Consider the following 19,735-nt stretch of genomic DNA (forward strand, 5'->3'; position numbering starts at 1 on the left):
GCCTGGAGTAGAGGGTATGACCTATAAGGAGAGGCCAGAAAAACTCAGACTTTTTCTGGAGCAGCAGAGAATGAGGGAAGGCTCGATAAAAGTCTATAAAATTCTGAGAAGCATAGATAGGTTTGATGGTCAGAATCTTTTTCCCAGTTTTGAAATGTCTAATACGAGGGGGGCATGCATTTAGCGTGAGAGGGGGGAAAGTTCAGAGGAAATGTGCGGGGCAAGTTTTATACACAGATAGTGGTAGGAGTCTGGAACGTGCTGCCAGGAGTGGTGGTGGAGGCAGTTTTAATAGGAATGTTTGAGGAACTTTTAGATAAGCAAGGAAATAAGGGATATGGACCGAGGGCAGGCAGGAGGGATTAGTTTAATTTGGTTTCAAGTTCAGCACAACAGTGTGGGCCAACGGGCATTCTGCTCTGCATTTTATATTCTAGGCCCAAAGCCTTGAAAGTTATGATGTTTCAAGTGCTCATCCAAGTAGTTTATAAAGGTTGAGAGGTTTTCTGCCTCAACCACCCTCGCAGGTAGTATATTTGAGACCCTACCATCCCCTGGGTGAAAACAATTGTCCCCAAACCTCCACTAAAGCCCTTGCCTTTCACTTTAAAATCATGCCTTTTGTTATTTACCCTTTAACAAAGGGGAATAGCTGCTCCCTATCCGATCCACCCAGGCTCCTCATAATCTTATACATTTCTGTCAGATCCCTCCTCAACCTTCTTTGCTCCATAGAAAGCAACCTGAGCTTATCCAGCCTCTCTTCACAGCTGTAATGCTCCATCCCAGGAAACATCATGGTAAATCTCTTCTGCACCTTTTTCCAGTGCAATCACTTTATTCCTGTAGTGCAGAGACTGGAACTGCATGCAGTGCTCCAGCTGTGGCCGAATCAAAATCCTCGACAGTTCCAACATAACCTCCCTGCTCTTGTTATCTAACCCACCATTGATAAAGGTAAGTGTCCCATATGCCTTCTCAACTACCCTGTTAACTTGTCATGTCATCTTCAGGGTTCTGTGGACAAGCACTCCAAGATCCTTCTTTTCCTCTGAGTTTCCTAGTATCCTGCCATTCATTTTGTACTCCCTTGTCTTGTTACTTTTTCCAAAGTGCATCACCTCACACCCATCAGGGTTTAACTGTTTCTGCCACTGATCTGCCCATCTGATCAATCTGTTTATATTCTCCTGTAAACTAAGACTGTCAGTCACCGGCTGATCTTCGTGTCATGCACTAACTTAATTATCAATTCCCCTTCCCCCAACATTCTCATCTACATCTTTTATGAATATCATAAACAATAAGGGAGCCAGCACTGATCCCTGTGGTACACCACTCAACAGTGTGCTCCAGTAACACAAATATCCTTCTGCCACTACCTTCTGTCTCCTGTCATTTAGCCAGGTTTGGATCCAAAAGTGTATTTTCTGGAACTGGGCGCAGAATAAACAAATTTATTTTCTTTATCGATTATTGGTACACCACTCACCATGTAGCTGTTGAACGCGTTGGAGTCATCATCCACCATGGTGATGAGCTCATTCATTGTGCGATGGAAAGGAGTGATCAGTTTCCTCATTGAACTATCCAGATGATCAAATTGTCGCTTGCCGTAAGTCATTAATCCAACCATTGAGCCCAGGGCCGCACCCTAGTGAAAGAGTTGAGACCCAGAAGTCAAGAACCATTGTTCAGAGACACTTTGGCCAAACTCTCATTGTCAGAAATGCTTTTTGGCATGCAGCAAGACACGAATGGAGTGGTGAGGAATAGACCCATCTATTTGTGTCAAGGCAGATCCTTAAGGGTTTATATGGCATCAGTGGAGGACAGTGCTATTAGGATGTAGCAAATAATAGTTCTTGTTGCAACAAAGATGACACAAAGTTGGGAGAGAAGGTGAACTGAGAGGAGCATCCAGAGATGCTCCAGTATGAATTGGACAAGCAGAGTGAATGGGTGAATGCAGTATGTAATGTGGATAAATGTGAGGTTATCCACTTTGATAACAAAACCAGGAAAGGAGATTATTATCTGAATGATGAGAGATTGGGAAAAGGGGAGATGCAGTGAGACCTAGGTATGAGTCATAGAGTTGTAAAGCATGGAACAGACCCTTCAGTCCAGTTCATCCATGCTGACCAGATTGCTAAATTAATCTAGTCCCATTTTCCAGCATTTGGCCCATACCTCTTTAAATCTTTCCAATTCAGGTGCCCATCCAGATACCTTTTAAATATTGTAATTGTATCAGCCTCCACCACATCCTCTGGCAGCTCATTCCATACATGCACCACTCTGTGTTAGAAAGTTGCCCTCAGGTCCCTTTTTAAATCTTTCTCCTCCCACTGCTGAAGGTAAGCATACAAGTACTGAAGATGGTGAAGAAGGAAAATGGTATGCTGGCCTTCGTAGAGGATTTGAGTTCAGGAGCAGGGATATGTTGCTGAAGTTGTACAGGGCTTTGGTGAGACCACACCTGAGTATCATGTGCAGATTTGGTCTCCTTATCTGAGGAATGATTTTCACATTGTAGGAAGAGTGCATCGAAGGTTTACCAGACTAACCGGACTGACGCATGAAGAGAGACTGGATTGGTTAGCACTATATTCACTGAACTTTAGAAGAATGAGGGGGATTTTCATAGTCACCTATAAAATTCTAACAGGACTAGATTGGGTAAGCATAAGAAGGGTGTTTCCAATGACTAGGGATCACAGTCTAAGGATACAGGGTAGGACAGTCAGGACTGATACGAGGAGAACGTTCTTCACCCAGAGAGTGGTGAACTTGTGGAATTCTTTGTCAGAGAAAGTGGTTGAGATCATAACATTGAATGTTTTCAAGGCAGATTCAGACATAGTTCTTGTTGCTGAAGGGATCAAAGGGCATAGATAGAAAGCAGGACCACAGTATTGAGTTGGCTGATCAGCCATGAAGCCACAGTACTGAGTTGGCTGAATAGCCTAGTCCTGCTTCTATTTTATGTATCTTTATGGGAGAAGGATTGTGTCTCATTTTGCTGAGGCATTGGTTCGTTGGTCACTCCACTGACACACAACACTGAAAAACTCAAAAACTGATTTATTGGTAATTTTAAAATTAATAATTGTGAATGTTGTCCTGTCTTTGTGAATGTGGAACCACCACTTTTACAATAAATGAAGCATAGCAATAGTGTCACACATGGCAGCACACACATCCCAGCATCAATTCACCGGGCTGAGGCCTAGTTGCTTCTTGGACTGAGGGTTGATTGGAAACTTTAATGTACAAACCATGGCAGCCACGGCTGCAGTGACGGAGCCTCCACCAGGAGCTGCAGACCGAGCTCCAACATTTTTAATAAATTCCTGCAGAGGCAAAGAAACCAGGCGACTCTCCTGCTCCTCCTGCACCATGTATCTGGTGAAAACAGGGAAACGAAATGACTGCAACTTTCTCAAATCACTAAAAATACTCAAAAATCGTCAATCTACGAAAATATCTTTCTAACTGTCGGGTGCATGTTTTGTTAATGTTACTTGTAATAACCCAGATGGTTATTAGCAATGATAATCACTCTGGTGTGTTAACCACGAAGGTCATCAAACAGGGTTGTGTAACATCGGATTGTTCGTAGAGCCATCAAACGGTCAATTTATGACAGATGTGATGCAACTGGTAATAGATGGGGATATTCTTGTTCCTTCGCTGTTTGCAACAGGCAGAGTGCTACATTTTTACAGCTCAGCCCATAATGACATAATGTCCAAAGTTAGGTATACAATTGGACAGCACTTATGGAACAATCTAAAGTATACAGAGAATTACTTGAACCAGAAATTCAGCATGATCAGTCAGGCTCACAGAGATAACTATGCATGTTAGAAATTGCATATATTCATATATGGAGCTCTGTTCTTACATGGAGCTCTATCCTTGCAAATACAAAGAGCATGTTGGACCGAAGGGTCTGTTTCCATGCTGTACATCTCTATGACTCTGTTCTTCCAACTAAGTAACTTTGGTGTGGAAGGAGACATCCCCTGGTCTGTCTGGTTTGAATTTGATCGTCAGTTTACTGTACCTTGCTAAATTCTCCATGGCAACTAAATTGTGGCCCACTTTGAGGGTGGTTTTGTGATTCCATTCCCAATGAGTGTAGGAAAGGAAAATTTGACATAATGTTCCATGCTTCAACAACAGTCAAGTAATCATTGATAAACTAGTGTCAGTATAATCACTGATTTCTCAGGCTCCAATCAACCTTTGTACTCTTTTACTGAAATTGATTTGGGAATGTATCATCTTGTGATTTCAAAACCTTCACCGTCATGGAATCACAGGGATCTATAGGGAATCTAATCTAATCTACAGCACAGAAAGCATTCCTTTGGCAAATTGCGTCTATGCCAGTCAAATATAACTACCTAGCAATTCTAATCCCATTTTCCAGCACTTGGTCCATAGTCTTGTATTCCTCAGCACCACAAATGTACATCTAAAAATTTCTTCAATGTTATGAGGATTTCTGCCTCTACTGCCCTTATACAGGCAGTGAGTTCCAGATTCCCACAACCAACATTTTTTCTCACATCCCCTCTAAACTTTCTGCGCCTTAACTTAAATCTATGCCCTTGGTAATTGATCTCTCCACCAAGGGCAGAAGTTTCTTCCTGTCCACCCTATCTCTATCCCTCATAATTTTATACATCTCCATCATGTCCCCTATCAATCTCCTCTTTTTGAAGGAGAACAACCTCGGTGTGTACAATCTCTCTTCATGACTGAAACTTTCCAGCTCAGGGAACATCCTGTAACTCTCTCCTCTCCCCCCTAATGGTCTGGAATAGTAAAACCTTCCTACTTTTATACTCAATTTGCATTCTCTATTACTCACTGAACTTGGATTCTAGTTTTTATGATTCACAGACAGGAACTCTCAAATCCCTCCGGGCTGTAGCTTTCTGCAGCCTTCTCCATTTAAATGTTACTCAGCTCTTCATTCTTCCTGCCAAAGTTTCTCACATTTTCCCACATTATATTCCATCTGTCCAGCTTGTGCCCACTCACCAAACCTGTCTACATGACACTCTTGGTGTCATATTCACCACTTGCCTTCCCACCTGTTTTTATGCCACCTGCTGACATAGCTTTAGTACATTCACTTTTCTCATCAAAGTCAGCAATGTACATTGTAAATAATTGTGGCTCTATTACTGACATGCAGAGACACAAACACACACAGAATCACAGACATATACACAAAAATATATATATGCACAGGGCTGAGTGCTTAAACACATTGTCCCTCCTCTTCCTTCCCCTCCTCCTGCTCCAAAATTCTATTCGTACGTTGATCAGGGACAGAATGAAAACCCAGGCTGAGAGCCATTCGGTTTTAATCCCTCCCCCACCCAACTTTTCAATGAGGCCAGTGAATCTTTCACAAATGTGTCCTCAGCTCAGCCTCTGTACTTCCTCGCTGCTGATAAGGATTTAGTATATCTCCTTCTTAAGTAAAAATGCAAAAATTGTTTTATTAATTAGCTCTGCTGCTTGGCACCTTTTAATGCTCATCCTTTCCAAATTCTATTTTTGTCATTGCCAATCTACTGGTTCGACATTTGTTTTGGCTTGGCAAATTTTGGAGAGAATGTGCCACCCTTACTGAGTTACAAAAGCTGTTCTCCCAAGCTCACCGACTCACATGCTTCCCCCTCAAAAAACCCCATTCTACACGTCACCCACCATACTCCCTCCTCACCAATCCAGTCACTCCTCATCAGCCACACTCTCTCCTCGTTGACCTTACACTACCCCTCATCAACCCTGCTCTCACTGGCCTACCCCTCCCCACTCCTCCACACCCTCAGGTCTCTTGTCACCCATTGACCTGATTTTCCCTGCACCAGATAAACAAGGTAACACTTGGAAGTGAGGGTCCTGGTGATACTGGACAGATACATTGGTGTGTACAAAATGTAATTTTGTTTGATTTATCAGTCTTTACACTCTCTCCTTCTGGAATCTCACTGAGGGATTATGACTCTCAAAGAGGAGGGTCCTGCTTCAATGACATTTTGGGAAACATGTGTTTACTCTTGTAGTTTGACTAGTCTCACATCAAACAACTGCAGATCTTTTCTCGTTGTTCCTTTATATAACATGACAGGGTCACCAAAATGCTATTTCTCCCAGGAGAAGGATAGGTAGATAGTGCGATTTGTGTGCAGAATGCTAATATGCTATTTGAGATCAAGAAAGAAACGGTACTGGGTCTCTTGAAGAGCATTAAGAGGGACAATTCCTCAGTGTCTAATGATATCTATCCCAGATTATTGAGAGAGGCAGAGAGGAGATTGCTAGGGCCTTGACCAGGATCTTTGATTTCTCAATAGCCACCGGGGAGGTCCCGGAGCACCAGCAAGGAGCTAACGTTATTTCTCTATTCAAGAAGGAAATAGGGATAATCCAGGAACTATAGACTGGGGTGTCTCATCGATGGTTAGGAACCTATTGGAGAGAGGGATAGAATTTACATGCATTTGGGAATGCATGGCACAATTAAGGACAGTTAGAATGGCTTTGTGCAGGGCAAGTCATGTCTTACTAACTTGATTGAACTTTTCAAGGAGGTGATGAATGAGGGGTAGGGCTGTGGGTGTTGTCTGCATAGATTTTAATAAGGCTTTCGACAAGGTCCCTCATGGTAGGCTCATCCAGAAAATTAAGATGCATGGTGGATTCAGAATTGCTTACCCACAGAGGGTGTTTCTCGGGCTGGAGGTCTGTGACTAGTAGTGTTCCACAAGGGTCCATACTGGGACCTCTACTGTTTGTGATTTATATAAATGACTTGTACGAAAATGTAGATGGCTGAGTTAGTAAGTTTGCAGATGATACAAACATCAGTGGAGTTGTAGATAGTGTAGAAGGTTGTCAAAGGATACAGTGGGGTATAGATCAGTTGCAGATATGGGCAGACAATTGGCAGATGGGGTTTAATCTGGGTAAGTGTGAGGTGCTGTACTTTGGAGTTCAAACGTTAAGGAAAAGTAGAGAGTTAATGGCAACACCCTGAACAGCATTGATGTACAGAGGGATCAAGTCCTTTGCTCGCTGAACGTAGCCATGCAAGTAGGTAGGGTAGTAGTGAAGGCATATAGCATGCTTACCTTTATTGTTTGTGGAATTGAGTGCAAGAGTCAGGATGTCAGGATGTCATGCTGCAGTCTTATAAGACTTTTGGTAAGGCCACACTTAGAGTACTGCATTCAATTCTAGTCGCCACATGACAGGAAGGATATGGAGGTGTTGGAGAAGGTGCAGAAGAGGTTTACCAGAATGTTGCCTGGCTTAGAGGGTTTGAGCTAAAAGGAGAGGCTGGAAAAATTGGGTTTCTTTTTGAAGCAGCAGAGGCTGAGGGGAGACTTGATCGAAGTCTGTAAAATTATGAGAAGCATAGATAGGATTGACAGTCACAATCGTTTCCCCAGAGTTGAAATGCCTAAAAATAGGGGACATGCATTTAAGGTGAGGGGGGAAAAGTTCAAAGGAGATTTGAGGGGCATTTTTTTTCTACAGAGCGTGGTAGACGTACGGAAAGTGCAGCCAGGGATGGTGGTGGAGGCAGCTATGATAGGAGAATTTTAGATAAGCACATGAATATAAAAGGAATGGAGGGATATGAACCAAGGGCAGGCAGAAAAGATTTATTTAATCTGGCATCATGTTTGGCACAACATCTTGGGCTGAAAGGCCCGTTTCTTGCTGTAAAGCACTATGTTCTGTTTCGAAACAATGCAAACTAATTCTTCATAAGCAATAAGCACTTACTCAATAATTCTTTCTTTAGCATTGAAAGGAGCAAGAGAATCAAGGCCCAGTCGGCTGATGACCTGCAGCAAAGTAGATGCAGTCACACTGTTATTGGGAACATAGATATGGAGATACCAGTGATTACTAATTACTTGTAATTATCTCGCTACCTTAATTAGTTTGTACAGTTTTTCACTACTTGTTACTTTGGTTAGCACTCTTCATGCGACTCTGATACCCACTCATGTTATTCCCAGCCATTTAGTTTGTCTCGAGCACGATCTTGTATTTGATAATTAGTAATTATCTCCCTGCCTTAATTAATCAGTTCATAGGTCATCCCTTCACTTGCTATTCAGCTGTCGACACTTTATTCACCTGCAAAGACTTGTTTTTCAGCCTGTCAACACTCTACTCACACTATTTGTACTCATCTGTTGACACTCTTAATTACTTGGAATTATCTTGTCATTATTTCTCCATGTATTTTGTGCCTATGCACCGCCCTCCATTTAACCTGACAAAGGAGCAGCACTCCAAAAGCTTGTGGTTTTAAATAAACCTAAAAATCACACCAACACCAGGTTATAGTCCAACAGGCTTAATTGGAAGCGCACACGCTTTCGGAGCGTCGCTCCTTCATCAGGTGATTACCTGATGAAGGAGCGTCGCTCCGAAAGCTCGTGTGCTTCCAATTAAACCTGTTGGACTATAACCTGGTGTTGTGTGATTTTTAACTTTGTACACCCCAGTCCAACACCGGCATCTCTAAATCTTAAATAAACCTGTTAAACTATAACTGGTGCACTGTGAATCCTGAATTTGAGAACATGGAATAATGCAAAGAGAAGAGCATTCAGCCCCTCCAGTCTCATGGCTGGCCAGTATCCTAATTCCATTCAGTCACCCAAATTTTTAACAGAAATTAAAAGCTAAGGTGAGTGCAGTTCAAATGAACATGGAGTTAGGAAAAACAGTAGCATCTTAAACATCGGTTTGTACTTTGCTGATTATGGCAAGCACATATACCTGATATGGTCCAATGGAAGTGTACCACTCACATATAATATGGTCGGATAGCCTATAATAATCTCATTCTACATATGAAGTTATGCATTCCATGTACACTGGAAAAGATTAGATTAGATTCCCTACAGTGTGGAAACAAGCCCTTCGGCCCAACAAGTCCACACCGACCCTCTGAGAGTAACCCACCCAGACCCATTTCCCTCTGACTAATGTACCTAACACTATGGGCAATTTAGCATGGCCAATTCACCTGACCTGCACATCTTTGGACTATGAGAGGAAACCCACGCAGACACGGGGAGAATGTGCAAACTCCACGCAGACAGTCACCCGAGGCTGGAATTGAACCCGGGTCCCTGATGCTATGAAGCTGCAGTGCTAACCACTGAGCCATCATGCCACCCCACTTGGAAAAGTCCAAGAGGAATGGGGTTTGGGCTGGGGGTGTGGGGTGGGTGCTGTAGTATAATGGGAAGCAAACATGTTACTGATGATGCTACTCTAACTTTGACAGTCACATGCAGCTGAGAACTGTGATCAGTATTCTGTATATTATTGTGTGGACAAAGGGAGGGACAGTTACACTTCACCAAGGTTAGGGTAGAGGTGCAGCAGAACCAGGTCAAAGGCAAACGAGGCGGGACATAGTGGCCTCAGGGGAGGACATCCAGTGGCCAGATGGTAGACAGAATATGTGAGGGAAGATGACACAAGGTAAGGAAGCACTGTGAACTGTGAGGAAGAAAGTATTAGCATTCAGAGTGACATAGACAGTGTGGTGAATTTGTCAGACAAGTGGCAGATGATACGTAATGCAGAGCTATGCAAAACCATTCACATTCACCGGTGAGAAGAATAAGGTGACACTTCCAAAGAATCTTGGCGTATATGAGTACAAATGATGGAAGGTGACTGAATAAGCTTGAGGACATGGGCAAGAAGGAATATCAGTCCCTGGACTTCATAACTCAAAACCTAGGGATCAAAGACAAGGAAGTTTTAATGAAACTTGCTAAAACATTGATTCAGCCTCAACTAGGAAGGTTTAGGAAGGTGTAGAGAAGACTCAGAGACAAAGCATCCAGAAATGAGGGTACTTCAATTATGATGATGAACTAAGGAAGCTAGGACTACTCTCCTTGGAGAGGTGTATATTGAGAGATTTGATGGCGGTTTTTAAAATCCTAAGGTATTTTGATCCATTTGGAATAAATGTTCTCTTTGACAAAGGGAATCAGAAGAAACAAGCAGAACATGGATGGATAAAATACAAAATGATGACAGAAAAATGTAGTTTCTACACAGCAAATGGTTAAGTTCTCAAATGCTGTGTCCGAGAGAGACAATGGAGGCAGGTTTAATTGAGACATTCAAATTGGAAATGAGAGAAATAGCAGAGGAGAAGGGTCAGGAAGTGGGCCCACTGATTTATCTTGAACAGAGAGCTAGCATGCACTCAAGGGGCTGAGTGACCCCTGTTCGTGCTCAAACTTTACAAACATATGTTACATAATGACAAACAGACAAAGCACTGAGATTTTTGTTATGGGAATTGACAAGATTTCACTAGTGTTGGAGGTTGTAAACATTAACTATTTATTAAGAAGTCCATGAGGAAATTCAGGAAAATCATCTTCACCGAGAGAAACACAACCTCCTCACAGCCATTGTGGGAACTCTGTCACAGATATCCTGACACAAGTACTTGATAGATGGCTCTGGTGATAGAATTAAAGGAGGTGGGATTCAGGAGGTTTGTGGGGAACAAAGACTGGACAGCCTGTTTCTGTGCTGCTTATGCGATTGTAAGGATTAGATTCCCTTCCCAGACATGGTCAGGTCATTGACTGCTGAAGAATCTCTGCTTCCCTGCACCTGCCTGCAACCAGTTGAAGTGAATTACCAAAACCTCCTGAGCTGGGAAGGGGATCTAGGAATCATTTGGTTCTCAAGCATGACTGCTGCTCATATGAATAGGCATCAAACCAGTGCCACTCACCCATGCACCCCCCTCCCACTACCACCACCACCACCACCAAAGCCATCTGCAGTCAGCACACATACCAGTCGGACTTTATGCTCTTCCTCAAGGATAAATAAGTTTTCTTTCTTCATATAAAACTCCGCGGCAGCCATTATGGATTTCAAGGGGACGAGACCAACAATCTGAGAGCCAACGACGGGCAAATCTAAATCCTATTGGGAGGACAGCACATTATTAGAACAACAATGGAGCTCCTGTCTGAATTCTGGCGTACTAACTGGAAAATCACTTTTTAAATCCCCTTACTCTGAGTGATAAATGTTATTTGAAGTTGAAGTGTGTGAGTCCTGTCGTCACTGTTTCTTGTTTTTGCTATAAATAGCCTGAGTGGTGAGGACATGCTCTTGACAATGCAGTTTACTTTGTGCAGCTGTGGAACTGAGGCTGCACAAATGACAGTATGAGTAGCTTTTCACAGTACCTTGGCATCCTTACAGACTTCTTCAAATACTGTGTGCAGTGCAGTCACTTCGAAATCAAGAAGATTAGTGGAGACCTGGGCAATATTAGCTTCCTCTAAGTACCAGCCAATAGCTTGCACTTTATTCAGACGTCCAGGCTGCACAAACACAAGCAATCAGTCAGAAAGTGACCCCTCAAAAATGGTTCAAAATGTTAACTTACAATAAATTCTCAGGCAGACCTTCCGCGCGACAGGTTTGAACTCAGAAACAGTGACAGTTATCACCTCAGCCAAACTGACACTTGGGAACGCTTGGTTCTGAAAAAGGGTCATCAGACTCAAAACGTTAACCCTGTTTCCACTTCACAGATGCTGCCAGATGTTCTGAGTTTCTCCAGCAAGTTCTGCTTTGCCTTGGGAACTCTCCCCTCACAGGTTCTCAATATCTGATGCGACATTCTTGAAACACTTTCTTTATCCCACCTCATGGCAGCCCAGCTCATATTCAAACATCATGCTCTCTACCTCTGAGTTTCACTTCACCTCCACTCCTCCCTCTGCTTCACTCCTCCATTCCTCACTCTTCTTCACTCTACCTCCATTCCTCACTCTGTTTCACTTCACCTCCATTCCTCACTCTGCTTCACTCCTCCTCCATTCCTCACTCTGCTTCACTCCTCCCCTAGCCCTTGAGCTCCAGAATGGGACCTACCTTGCTTGCTGAATCCTACTGGTTTGGGAGTTAATCGAGTGCTTGCTGTGTGTTCACCTGTTGCCCCAGTTTGTCAGGGCTTTTGACATGTAGCAGCACATTTCTGCCTGTGACCTAATCACTGGTTCTTTCAGCCTCCTGATGGAGGTCTCCATGATGACATAGCTGTAATTGCCATGTACCTGACACCATGTGTGTCGAGGAGGTAGGGCCTGGTGTAACAGCCGACCTTTGTCTGCATACTGCAGCTCAATGTAGTGCTGGACTATCAGATTCCATACCTTGGATTTATACATGCTGTTCCCTCCTTTCAAGTCAATGACCCTTACAATCAGATTTGCTAGAATGGCAGTGAATCCCTGACTTGTGATTCCCACCTTATGTGTTGGATAAAAATAACATGGGTGTGATGTTGGCATGTGCACATTGGTTGACGTGCAGATGCCATTCATGAATCCTTTGTCAGGAAAACGTCTCTTTTTTTTAAAATTAAACTGGACACTTTTGGATGTCATATGCAGTCTGTTATGAGGGGCCAAGAACACACAGATTTGTTTTAAAGGGGTTGTTTTCTTCATTTGTTCCTGGGATGTGGACAATGCTGGCATTAGTTGCCCCTCGAACTGTATGATTTACTAGGATAATCTCAGAGGTCAATTAAGAGTCAACCGCATTGATGTGGATCAGGAGCTGGAAAAGGACAGCGGGTCAGGCAGGATCTGAGGAGCAGGAAAATTGATATTTCGGGCATAAGTCCTTCATCATTCCTGCTACATGTCAATTCTCCTGCTCCTCAGATTCTACCTGACCTGCTATGCTTTTCCAGCACCACTATCCTGCCTCTGATCTTTAGCATCTGCAATCCTCACTTCCTTCCTGCTGTGGGTCAGGAGTCTCATGTAGGCCAGACTGGGTAAGGACGGCAGATTTCCTTCCTTAAAGGACATTAGGGAACCAGGTGGGCTTTTTCGCGATCACCATCACCGAGGCTAGAATTTATATTCCTGACTTGTACAAGCTGGAGTATTGCATGCTGTTATAGGAAAGGTGTGAATGCATTGCAGAAGTAGTTTACAAGAATGGGAAAGGTCTGTAATGAGGATAGGGTAACGAAGTTGGGACTGTTCTCCTTGGACAGAAGAAGTGTGAAAGGAGATTTGATAGAGTTTCTCATCATCATGAGCAGACTGGATAGCGTACAGAGGAAAAAGCTGTTCCCACTCATAAAAGGAACAAGGTTTTAAGTAATATGCAAATGAAGCAATGGGCGATGTGAGAAAATCTTTTTCACACTGCGAGTGGTAAGGGTGTGGAATTCACTAGGAGAAAGTGAGGACTGCAGATGCTGGAGACCAGAGTCGATAGTGTGGTGCTGGAAAAGCACAGCCGGTCAGGCAGCATCCCAGGAGCAGGAGAATCGACGTTTTGGGCATAAGCCTTTCATCATTCCTGATGTCAATTCTCCTGCTCCTCAGATATTACCTGACTTGCTGTGCTTTTCCAGCACCAGTATCCCAACTCTGATCTTCAGCATCGGCAGTCCTCATTTCCTTCCTGCTGTGGGCCAGGAGTCTCATGTAGGTCAGACTGGGTAGGGACGGCAGATTTCCTTGGATTACACGGCCTGGAAATATAATGGAGGCAGGCTCCATTGAGGCATTCAAGACACTTGTTATTTGATTATAAATGGTGTGCAGAGATGTGGGGAAAAGGTAGGAGATTGGCAATAAATAATGATACTTATATGAAGAGCCAGCAAATGCATGATGGGCCGAATGGCCTCCTCCTGCACCATAACAATTCTGTAACTTATTGCAGAGTATCACTAAAATCTCTTGCCAACCTAATGTTGAAGGACACTAACCTGGTCCCTGCCTCGACCTTGCTCTCGGATATTGAGGGCAATGCGGTGAGCTTGCTCCTTCGTGCTCAGTAGATTCACGTTGAAGGCGATGAGGAAGTTCCGGGCTCCGGTCACTGTGGCTCCCCAGCGCGGGACAAAAGTCGTGCTCCCAAAGTCCGGACTCCACTCCGGATTCTTCAGCTGTAACAGGACGAATTGTTGTATTATACAGACGTGCCACTGGGCTGCGAGGGAAAGGAGGCTTCCCTCAGCCTCTTCTTGCAGGTGCCTCCAGTGAAAAAAAAAAGCAAACTTTTCCAAATCAATCCCAGCCCCAGTGAGATTTCAAGAATTGCTCTAAGACCTTGATCCACAGAAAGCCAGCTGCCCAATGTGGCAGGAACAGTGAAGAACAAACAACCTCCAAACCCTGCAGTCCCAACTGTTCTTCCTACAAATCTGAGTCTGAGGGAAAGAAACAAATAGTCCCTTTGCAAATTTGGACATGTTACATTTATTTCTCTCAAATAAATCATTAAATATATCTTGTGAATAGCTGGTGTTCTAGCCTTGATCCCTGTGGTACCCGACTCTCCAATTGGGAAAAAAACACACTCATTCCTACGTTATGTTTGCTGTCTGCCAGCCACTTTCCTATCTAGCTCAATACTTTACCCACAATCCCATGCACCTTAATATTAGAAACTAATCTCTTTCATGGGACTTTGTCAAAAGTGTTCTGAAAGTCCAAATAAATCATATCCACTGACTCCCCCATATCAGCTCTATGGTACATCTTTGAAGAGTTCCTGTAGGTGTGTCAAACATGATTTCCCTTTCATTGTCCACGCTGATTTCATCTGATCATGCCACTGTTTTCCAAATGCTCAGAATAAAACTTTGACAATGGACCTTAGGATTTTCCACATTTTCGATGTCACACTGACTGGTTCCCCTTTGTCCTCCTTTGCTACATTCTATACTGCTCCCACTACTCAGGTTTGCTGGTTTTTTTTCCCTGGTCAATTTGTATATTGCTGTTACATGGAAATATAGAAAATAAAAGTGGGAGGAGGCCAGTCAGTCTGTTGAGTGAGGAATGGAAGAAGAATGAAGCAGCACCTGCTCTGCCATTCAATTTGATCATCCAACTCTCAGTACCTTGTTCCAACCCCCTGCCTGTTTGTCAGATATGTGGAACAGTCCATCTTCCTCAGTTACATTGGCACCACACCTATTCGTCTGCTACATCGATGACTGTATCAGCACTGCCTCGTGCTCCCATGAGGAGGTTGAACTGTTCATCAACTTTACCTACACCTTCCACCCCAACCTCAAATTCACCTGGACCATCTCGGAAACCTCCCTCCCCTTCCTGAACCGTCTCTGGCGACTGATTAACCACAAGCACAGATGCTGCATGATACCCTTTGAATGTTTTCAAGATGGATATAATTCTAGGGGCGAAAGGGATCAGTGTTTTGGCCTCAACTACTTTCTGGAGATCGCCCTCATTTAAAAAAAAACAGAAATAAGAACGGAACATTACTGGTCTCAAAAGGTTATGAATCTGTGGAATTCAATCCCTAGTGTGTGGTGGATGCTGGGACATTGAATAAATTTAAGGAGAATAAATTTAAGATAGATTTTTAATTAGTCATGTTTTGAAGAGTTATGGGGAATGGACAGGAAAAGAGGGTTTAGGCTGAGATGAAATCAGCCATGATTGTATGATGGAGGAGGCTTGAGAGGGGCTGAATGGCCTACTTCTGCTCCTGATTCTTATGTTCTTAGATTTGTTCTGAAGAGGTGCCAATGTTCACACAGCATCTGAACATTCAAGTTGCATCCTAAACTAGCTGTGGAATGGAGCCACTTTACTTTCTCTTGATGGACTCTGCAGTTTTCAGGCACAAACGAATGATACCTATGTGCACTTTCCATCAGGACTAATAAACAGTAGGACTCTGGGAAGCACCAATGATCAGAGAGACTTTGGTGTGCATGTACGATGGTCCCTTAAGGTATCGGGATGGGTGGACAAAGTGGTTAAGGAGGCTTATGGTAACTTGCCTTTATTAGCCAAGGTATCGGGTTTAAGAGCAAAGAGGTGATGCTGGAACTGTGGAAGGTGGTGGTTCGGCCACAGTGAGAGTATTGTGTGCAGTTCCGGAATCTACAATATAGGAGGGACGTGCAGAGGAGATTTACCAGAATGGACTGGAGATTGGACAGACTGGAGCTGTTTTCCGTAGAGCAGAGGAGATTGAGTGGGGACATGATTAATATGTACAAAATTATAATGAGCAAAGACAGGACAAAACTTTTCCCCTTGATGGAGGAATCAATGACTCGGGGGGGGGGGGGGCATAGATTCAAAGTAAGGGGCAGAAGGTTTAGAGAAGATGTGAGGAAAAACTGCTTCACTCAGATGGTGGTGGGAATCTGGAACTCATTGCCTGTAAAGATGTTAGAGGCAGAAATCTTCATAACATTGAAAAAAAGTATTTAGATGTACGCTCGTGATGCATGCCATACAAAGCTCTGGGCCCAGTGCTGGAAAGTGGGATTAGAATAGTTAGGTGGTTGTTTTTAACAGGCACTGACGCGATGGGCCAAAGAACCTTTTTTCTATGCTGTAGACCTCTATGACTGGTAAACTGGTAGACAGTTTGTCTGCCTGCTCCCACAAACAAATAGGTCTCTAATGGCTAGGCCTCATCTGACTATCTGATTCTCCCAGCCTTTTCCCACTCATCTTTTGTCTCCCGGTTTGGTTCAAGAGCTAGTGGCCTTCTTGAACATGGTTTTCAAATCTATATTCATCCCCTCTTTAAGAATCTCAAATATTTGATATTTTTAATGTCTACCCAGCCAGAACAGGTTTTTTTGACCTCAGTTGAATTGTTATCTTGGGTGCTCTTGTAGTGCAGTGTTGTGTGTCCCTACCTATGAGACAGGAGGTTGGGGTTCAAGTCCCACCTGATTCATAAACACCTCTGGACAGTTAGATCAGAACATATCTGGGAACATCTTATCCTGGGAATGACTGCTGTGACAATGCAGCATTCCCTCATTCACTGTTGCACCAGTCTGTCAGCCTGGAAGGTGTAGGAGGAGGTTGAAGTTGTACAGTTTCCTATTGAAAAGTTGGAGTGTGATCAGCTAAGAAAGCATCAGAAAGTGAGAGAGACCGAGAATTAATCTGCATTAAACTTAAGGTTGATGAATATGTGGAGCAGCTGGCTGGTGGGGCGGGCTCAAGCGCACCCCTCCCTCCCACCCTTAGGGTAATGTGTGGCCTTGAATCCTTCCTGCATTATGGGCCAGAATTTGGTTGAGGGGGTTTGATGTGGAGAAGTGTGAGGTTGTCCACTTTGGCTGGAAAATTAAAGGGCAAATTATTATTTAAATGGGAAACAGATTCAAAGTGTGTCAATGCAGAGAGACCTGGGTATCTTTGTGTATGAATCCCAGAAAGTGTGTATGCAGGTGCCGCCGATAATAAGAAAGGCAAATGGAATCCTGGCTTTTATTGTAAAGGACTGGATTATAGAAATAAAGAAGTATTGTTACAATTACATAAGGCATTGGTGAGACAACATTTGGAATATTGAGTCTAATTTTGGTCTCTTTCCTTGAGAAAGGATATGGTGGTATTGGAGGCAGTTCAGAGGAGGTTCACAAGGTTGATTTCAGGGATGAAAGGGCTGTTGTGTGAGGAGGGGTTGAATAGCTTGGGCTTATATTTGGCTGAAGTTCAGAAGTTCGCAGGATCAGACTGAGGTGTATAAAATGCGAAAGGGGATTGATAAGGTGGATGCTGAACAGATGCTTCCCCCTCCTTGTGGGTCATAAATATAGAGTGAAAGGAGGTAGGTTCAAAGCTGAGATGAGGAGATGAGAATCTGTGGAACCCACCGCCACAGAGTACGGTGGAGGCAGAATCATAGAACATTCTAGCGCAGTACAGGCCCTTCAGCCCTCCATGTTGCGCCAATCTAAAGTCTATCTATCCTGTACTATTCCATTTACATCCATATTTTTATCCAATTAATTAAATGCCCTTAACATTGATTAGTCTACTATTGTTGCAGGCAGCGTGTTCCACACCCCTACTACTCTCTAATAAAGAAAACACGTCTGACATCTGTCCTATATCTATCACCCCTCAATTTAAAGCTGTGTCTCCTCATGCTAGCCATCACCATCCAAGGAAAACGGCTCTCACTATCCACCCTATCTAATTCTCTGATTAACTTATATGTCTCAATTTGAGTCACCTCTCAACCTTCTTCTCTCTAATGAAAACAGCCTAATGTCCCTCAGCCTTTACCAGGGTGGCACGGTGGCTCAGTGGTTAGCACTACTGCCTCAGAACACAGGAACCCAGGTTTGATTCCGGCCTCGGGCAACTGTCTGTGTAGAGTATGCACATTCTCCCCATGTCTGCATGGGTTTCCTCTGGGTGCTCCGGTTTCCTCCCACAGTCCAAAGATGTGCAGGTTAGGTGAATTGGTCAGGTAAATTGCCCGTAGTGTTAGGTGCACCAGTCAGAGGGAATTGGGTCTGGGTGGGTTACTGTTCGGAGGGTCGGTGTGGACTGGTTGAGCCGAAGGGCCTGTTCCCACACTATAGAGAATCTAATCTAATCTCTCTTCTTAAGACCTTCCCTCCATACCAGGCAAAATCCTAGTAAATCTCTTCTGCACCCTTTCCAACTCTTCCACATCCTTCCTGTAATGTGGTGACCAGAACTCTATGCAATACTCCAAGTGTGGCTGCACCAGAGTTTTGTGCAGCTACAGCATGACCTCGAGGCTCTAAAACTCAATCCCTCTAACAATAAAAGCTAACACACCGTATGCCTTCTTAACAATCCTATCAACCTGGTCAGCAAGTTTCAGCGATCTGTGTACCTGGACACCAAGATCTGTCTGAACATCTACACTACCAAGAATCTTACCATAGTGCAGTACTCTTTATTCCTGTTGCTCCCTCCAAAGTAAATCATTTCACACTTTTCTGCATTAAACTCCATTAGCCATCTCTCAGCCAAGCTCTGCAGCTTAGCTGTGTCCCTCTGTAACCTGCAACATCCTTCAGCACTATCCATAACTCCACTGAACTTAGTGTCATTCTTCTATGCCTTCATTCAGGTCATTATAAAAATGAGAAACAGCAGTGGCCCAAAACAGATCCTTGCGGTATCCCACTAGTAACTGAACTCCAGGATGAACATTTCCCATCAACCACCATCCTCTGTCTTCTTTCAGCTAGCCAATTTCTGATCCAAACCACTAAATCACCCTCAATGCCATGTATTTTGTGCGATATCCTAATGTGGGGAACCTTATCAAACACCTTACATGAAAAACCATATGAAATCCATATGCACCACATCAACTGCTTTACCCTCATCCACCTGTTTGGTCACCATCTCAAAAAACCCAGTAAGGTTTATGAGGCACAACCTACCCTTCGCAAACCATGTTGACTATCCCTAATCATCATATTCCTCTCTAGATGGTTATAAATTCTATCTCTTATAACCTTTTCCAAACTTTACCCACAACCAAAGTCAGGCTCATTGGTCTAAATTACCTGGGTTGTCTCTACTCCCCTTCCTGAACAAGGGGATAACATTTGCTATCCTCTAGTCTTCTGGCACTATTCCTGTAGACAATGATGACATAAAGATCAAAGCCAAAGGCGCTGAAATTTCCTCCCTGGCTTACCAGAGAATCCGAGGAGAAATCCCATCTGGCCCAGGGGACTTATCTATTTTCACACTTTCCAGAATTGTTAACACTTCCTCCATGTGAACCTCAATCCCATCTAGTCTAGTAGCCTGTACCTCAGTATTCTCTTCCAGAACATTGTCTTGTTCCAGTGTGA

General features: G+C 43.6%; 1 protein-coding gene across 1 annotated transcript in view; it reads right to left on the reverse strand.

Annotated features, from left to right (window-relative positions):
- ftcd (formimidoyltransferase cyclodeaminase) overlaps positions 1-19,735 on the reverse strand; it is a 41,568-nt gene that overhangs the window by 13,011 nt on the left and 8,822 nt on the right. The window contains exons 5-10 of the mRNA XM_060828171.1: positions 13,859-14,038; positions 11,301-11,438; positions 10,900-11,031; positions 7,825-7,886; positions 3,282-3,408; positions 1,493-1,654 (exon numbers count right to left, since the gene is read on the reverse strand). Of these exons, the coding sequence (XP_060684154.1) occupies positions 1,493-1,654; positions 3,282-3,408; positions 7,825-7,886; positions 10,900-11,031; positions 11,301-11,438; positions 13,859-14,038 (801 nt within the window). The remainder of the gene's footprint in view (positions 1-1,492; positions 1,655-3,281; positions 3,409-7,824; positions 7,887-10,899; positions 11,032-11,300; positions 11,439-13,858; positions 14,039-19,735) is intronic.

The sequence above is a fragment of the Hemiscyllium ocellatum genome, chromosome 7, assembly GCF_020745735.1.
Source record: "Hemiscyllium ocellatum isolate sHemOce1 chromosome 7, sHemOce1.pat.X.cur, whole genome shotgun sequence".
Classification (NCBI taxonomy): Eukaryota; Metazoa; Chordata; class Chondrichthyes; order Orectolobiformes; family Hemiscylliidae; genus Hemiscyllium; species Hemiscyllium ocellatum.